Source organism: Salvia splendens, chromosome 11, assembly GCF_004379255.2.
Source record: "Salvia splendens isolate huo1 chromosome 11, SspV2, whole genome shotgun sequence".
In the NCBI taxonomy this organism is placed as follows: domain Eukaryota; kingdom Viridiplantae; phylum Streptophyta; class Magnoliopsida; order Lamiales; family Lamiaceae; genus Salvia; species Salvia splendens.
This window is the reverse complement of record NC_056042.1, coordinates 479,028-484,697: the sequence shown is the minus strand read 5'-3', so window position 1 is coordinate 484,697 and position 5,670 is coordinate 479,028. Positions and strand designations below refer to the sequence as shown.

At 36.8% G+C, this 5,670-nt stretch overlaps 1 protein-coding gene across 1 annotated transcript; it reads left to right on the top strand.

The window, feature by feature from the left end:
* Positions 1-650: 650 nt before the first annotated feature.
* LOC121753805 (disease resistance protein RPH8A-like) lies at positions 651-5,633 on the top strand. Its single transcript, XM_042149063.1, has 4 exons — positions 651-783; positions 1,917-2,183; positions 2,492-3,255; positions 3,778-5,633. Exons 2-4 carry the CDS (start codon positions 1,966-1,968, stop codon positions 5,538-5,540), a joined length of 2,745 nt encoding a protein of 914 aa, XP_042004997.1. The 5' UTR covers positions 651-783; positions 1,917-1,965; the 3' UTR covers positions 5,541-5,633.
* Positions 5,634-5,670: the final 37 nt, after the last annotated feature.

Below are 5,670 nucleotides of genomic sequence, written 5' to 3'. Positions count from 1 at the left end.
TTCATTCAATCAATTAATAAAATCATTATCGTTTGCCCACTTGTGGAGTATCAAGCATCCAAAATTATCTATCGCTGCCGACAAGATTCATTCTTGCGCCCAGCTCTATCGCCGGAGATCACCGCCGACCCAAGACTTGGGCGCCGGATTAATCAACGGATTTAAACTCTCAACGCTGCCGACGGAGACTCCTCCGCTCCAACCCTATCGTTTGTCTGCCGACCCCTAAACGAGGGCGCCGAAATTGTGGTGTTATAGTTGTGAATTCGGACGGAATTCACCGTTAGGAGCAGGAGGCTCTTAACAGTGCTTTAGTCGGGCATTGATATACCCTTATGAGAAGCATAATGTGAATTGATTCATTCATTGTTTCACATCAACAAAATAATTTAAGCTTTTCGAGAGCATTTCAAAACTCTCCTCTAAATATAATTATGCTGGATTAGGTGTGACAATCAATTTATTTTACGACCATAAATTTGACTTTGATGAAATTGCACCGTTGAAATTCATAAAAATATTTATTAATGTGGACACTAATTAATCGCTTGTTGGAAACGATGATTTAATTATATTATCATTATTTTCTAAGACAGCCAGCTGCACTATTTAAAATTATTTCTCCATGTAATCCTCATTGGGTTGACCATATTAAGTCTATGAATTAGTTGTTCAAAATCCCTTCATATCGTTATAATCACACTCAGAGGCGAACATAAGGAAAAGAATTTAATCGGAAAACTGAATCCAGATCGGCAAAGATAAGAAGAATAATTACTAAAGGTGTTTTCTTTTCTCTGAATAATTTCATATTTGTGTGTTTTATTTGAATTCATTTGCTTCAAAAAATTGAGCTTTCAAATTAAAGCCTGTACAAAAAGCTTGGGTGAAATGAACATAGAAATCTTAACTACAATAGACAAAAGAAGGTAAAGCTTTTTAGATTTGGGAACTTTTTCTTCTTTCCTTTTTTTCCCCATTATTTTTTTTAGAATTTGATCCAGTTTCATTAATTGTATAGAATTTGATTCTTCAAAAATTTGGACTATGATCAGATCTAAGCACTCTCCTTAAATTTTAGATTTTGAGTATTAATGGATCTTGGATCTAGTACAAATATGTGGATCCAGATTCATTATTAGAGCCAAATTAGATTTGATCTGCATCAGGATCGGAATCAGTATAAATATTTAGGTCCAAATTCAGGTTTGGATCGGAATCTGGATCGAAATCGGGATCCGATTCATTGTTAGAGTCAATTTTGGTGGTCCTAAATATATGAACAAAATACAAATTTTGTCCAAAATATTCACTTTTTGAAAAACATGTACATATATAAAAAACGAAATCCTTGTCTGTGTGGTCCCTTTTTGACTATTCCGTCAAAAAACTAACGGTCATGCCACTGTGTTAGTTTTTTGGCGGAACCGTAGAAAAAAGACTACTTTGAAGACATTTCATATGTTATGGACTCGTTTTTTAAAAAGTGGATAATTTTGGCTAAATTAATATTTTGGTTATATGTTTATGACCAAAAATTGACCTTTACTTTTATCTTATGACATATTTTGAATATGGATTATTGTAATGTTGCCATTTAAGGATTCTATTGTTAAAAGATTGTCTGAAGATTGGATTTATGGGTTGTTTCTTAAGGCCAAACAAATACATGTTTCAGTGCTATTTCGAATTGTTCTATGTTTCAGTTCACACATTGATGATCGGTACATACATGGTAATAATGATTTATGGTTCTATGATTTGGTGTGGTGAAATAACGGTTATCATTTACCACAGTTTGTGTAATTGAATTTTATGGAAGTGTTGATCATTAAGGTACTTCAAATATTTTATTCCCATATTTTTTAGCTTTTCTCAAAAGGTTCTAACTCCTTATTCAACAATCCTCTGCACAGAGTCAAAAAACCGTATCCTCGCTCCTGCGGCGTAGTTTTCCAAACTCGAATGCCGAAATCAGTGCATCATAACGCGGAGAACTCAAGTCGATGGGTTGTGATCGGCGTTGGTGTTGGCGTTGCGGGAGTATTAATAGCCACATACTATGTACTTAGATTTATGCTTCTATGGGTGGTGATAGGCATCTGCATCGCTGCAGATGTCTATCGACGTCAGCTCAGACCTAGGAGCACTGTCAAAGAAGATTGTGGCGCGATGAATATCAAGTACGGTATATTACAATCAGTATTTACCTACTTTATTCTCTTTTTATTTAACTGACAAAATAACATTGCCAAAATTCTCGTGCAATGTTAAATTTGATCATGCGGAAATTTGACGTTGACACCACTACAAAAATACTAGATTGGATTTATTGCATATATGTAAGAATGATATGATAGATTGATAAAATTGGTTAATTCTATCAAAGTAAACTAGTGGATTAATTAATAGATTAGATGAATCCATTTGTCTACATATGCTAATTCTTAATTCATTTCTACGTAAATTCTTACAATTTTAATACATACAGTTTGTCCGGAAACACGTCAGAGTCCATAATCTTGGTGGCGATACAAAAAATGGAGCGTGTTCTGGATTTTAATGTTGATAATGGGTGGGATAGGTATATCGATGAAACTGACTATCGAATCTTGGAAGAGGTAATAAATGAGCTGAGAATGGTGGTGGATTTCTTGAGAGACAAGAGCTCGGGAGAGAGGAGCCTGCTACAGCATTTGGTAGCTGAGTTTGCCGATGCAGCTCGACATTCAGCTGAACTCGTGATGGAAAGAAAATTTACCGAACTGGATAATGCGCTAGGTTGGGTGATGAAGTCTAGGATGCTCGTGATGGAGGCCGGAGCTGGTGAGAAGGAGATCAGACCACAAAGTGTAGGCGTGGTTGGCTTGGAAAAAGACGTGAAACAGCTTTGTAAAGTGATTCTTAACGAGGAACCAGGCCTCGTGACAATGTGTGTCAAAGGAATGGTAGGTGTGGGAAAGACAACTCTCGCCACACAAGTATACAACAATGCGGCCATCGTTGAAAGATTCAAGCACCATCGTGCATGGATCGCCCTTTCTAGTGACACAGATACACACGAAATGCTTGTGAACCTGATACAACAGTTGATGGAACAGGATGGAGATTCCTTGTTGGTGGAGGAAATGGGAAAATGGAGTCTTATGGATATGATTTGCGATCACTTGCGACGAATTCCATGTTTCATAGTTCTCGAAAACCCGCCGCCAAATATCAATTTCACATACTTCTTTCTACGTCTGCGACGAGTAGGTATGTATGTTCGTCTTTATTTCTTACGTCAAAATTATTTCTGCATGCTTAAACTTAAATACAAATACAAATACACATACAAATTAAAATGCATATACTTTATTAAACTGCAACTACTTGCAAATTCGAAAATAAACTTAAAACATTACTACATTTTTTTCTCTGCATTATGTACATTGAATTTGGGCATCACAGCAATACAATTACTGCATGTCATTATAGATATATATATATATATATATATATATATATATTAAAATAACATTTTTCATGCAAATTTCTTCGTCCGAACGTATGCTATTGAGATTTTGTTAGAATCCTTGTAAAATTACCTTTCATTTTATTTGATATATATATGGCATGTGAAAAAATAATTTAAATTGAGAAAGTTATATTCTTTAGAAAATGCAAAATTGTTAAATCGGGTGCCGAAAAGAAATGCCTCCACTACTACGGAACGGAGGGAGTAGTGGCATTTGAGTCTCCTTTGCCATTAATTTTTGTTAACATGTTTACAACCAGGCAATGGAAGTAGGTTGCTGATAACGAGTCGCCGTGAGGTTACAACACTAGAAGTGTATTATACTCATGAGATGAAATCCTTGGATTCTGATCAGAGTTGGAAATTGTTTATGAAAATAGTTGATAAATTTACGGGTCATGAGAACAAACTCTCAAAGGAGTTAGAGAGTAGGGGGAAGGAGATGTTGAAAAATTGTGGGGGTTTGCCGATAGCTATAATAGATGTTGGAAGACAAAAAGCAAAAGAAAGACTTTCAGGCATTGCATGGGAAGAGGTTTTTGATTCAATTGATTTGAGTGAATCGTTAAAGAAATTGGAACCGATGTATCATGAATTGGATGGTGAACTCAAGGCATGTTTCTTGCATATGTCCTTTTTTAAGGAAAATGCAATAATGAGGAATGAAAAGTTGGAACAAATTTGGGCTGTAAGTGGATTAAAAACACGAAGGTTTGCTTGGGCTACAAGAGTAAAAAGTAAATGTACATACGATTTATCTAGTCAATCCATCATTGAAGTCCTGGACCCGTACCAAATAACCAAAGAAGAAGTGAAAAGGTGTCGCATGAATCCTCTACTGCACAAGTTATCCGTCAAAAAAGCAGAGGAGGAAATAGGCTTTGAGGTCTTAAGCAGCAATGGAAATAATAAATCCGCTCAAAATCCTAGTCATCGTGTTATCCATTGTGGCAGAGAGATGTTTATTCAGACCACCAATCAAGAAAAAAATCTTGTTTCTCTCATCTTCCATGGAGGTGGTCGCTACTTGGACGACGCTGGCCAGTCTTATTGGAATAATTTTGAACTCCTCAAGATGCTCGACATGGAAGATTTTGGGGTGAAGACTTTATCAGAAACTATGGGCACATTGATTGAGTTAAGGTATTTGGGATTGAGAAACAATTATATTCAAGAAATCCCACACTCATTTGGGGACTTGAAAAAGCTCGAGGTTCTCGATGTAGCTCTAAACTTTATGGTGGAGATGCCAGGTAATATATTGGAAATCGGTAGCCTTCATCATATCTACATGTCTAATGTGATTTACCAGGAACCTCTGAAAGTAGATGCGTTAGAGAATCTCGAGACCCTAACCTACATCTCGATTTATGATTGGATGTATGAGGTGACGAGCTTGGAAAAGATGATTTGTCTCCAACAATTAGGTGTTGAAGAAGTTGATGAAAACTCAGATGCAGGCAAGCTCTTTGCATCACTAGCTGAATTGGAGCACCTTCGTCACCTTACCTTGAGAGGGTTTCGTTTCAGAAGCATACCGTGCTTGGACAATATCGGTATGGTAGATAGACTCTGGACACTCAAACTGGATGGGCTTCTGTCTAGGCTACCAAGTGCCAATAATTTCCCTCAAGGGATTAAATATCTGGCTTTGGTAAATACTTGTCTTGACGAAGATCCCATGCCATTACTAAAGAATCTTCCGTGGCTAGAGTGCCTCAAACTGAGGAATGCATACACTGGTCGAATAATGTCTGTACAGTTCAATGGGTTTGCCGACCTCCTGGTCCTACACATCAATGAGCTGTGGAACCTGAGAAATGTACAAGTAGAAGAAGGTGCAAAGGCTATGCTTGAGCAACTAGAAATCAAGAATTGTCCACGTCTAGACACCCTCCCGCAAGAGATTGGGTCGATGAAGCGTCTACGGAAATTTAAAATGGTAACAACCAAACGCATAGCAACAAAGATCAGGAATTCGGGCTTAATGTCCAAAATAGTGGAAGTGGATATCAGTCCATAATTTATACTAGTTGATACAGTTTTCATTTGTTGTAATGTGAATGATAGTGTACTCATCTTATTTATTTCTGATTGAATTCTAGTTAGTTTATTACTCCCTCCGTCCGAGCTAAGATGACACACGTTCATTT

Excerpts from the sequence above, each read along its gene's own strand:
- LOC121753805 (XM_042149063.1), top strand. The coding sequence starts at position 1,966 with ATGCCGAAATCAGTGCATCATAACGCGGAGAACTCAAGTCGATGGGTT. Across the intron at positions 2,184-2,491 it reads TGTGGCGCGATGAATATCAA|TTTGTCCGGAAACACGTCAG; the intron begins GTACGGTATATT and ends TAATACATACAG. Across the intron at positions 3,256-3,777 it reads TCTACGTCTGCGACGAGTAG|GCAATGGAAGTAGGTTGCTG; the intron begins GTATGTATGTTC and ends GTTTACAACCAG.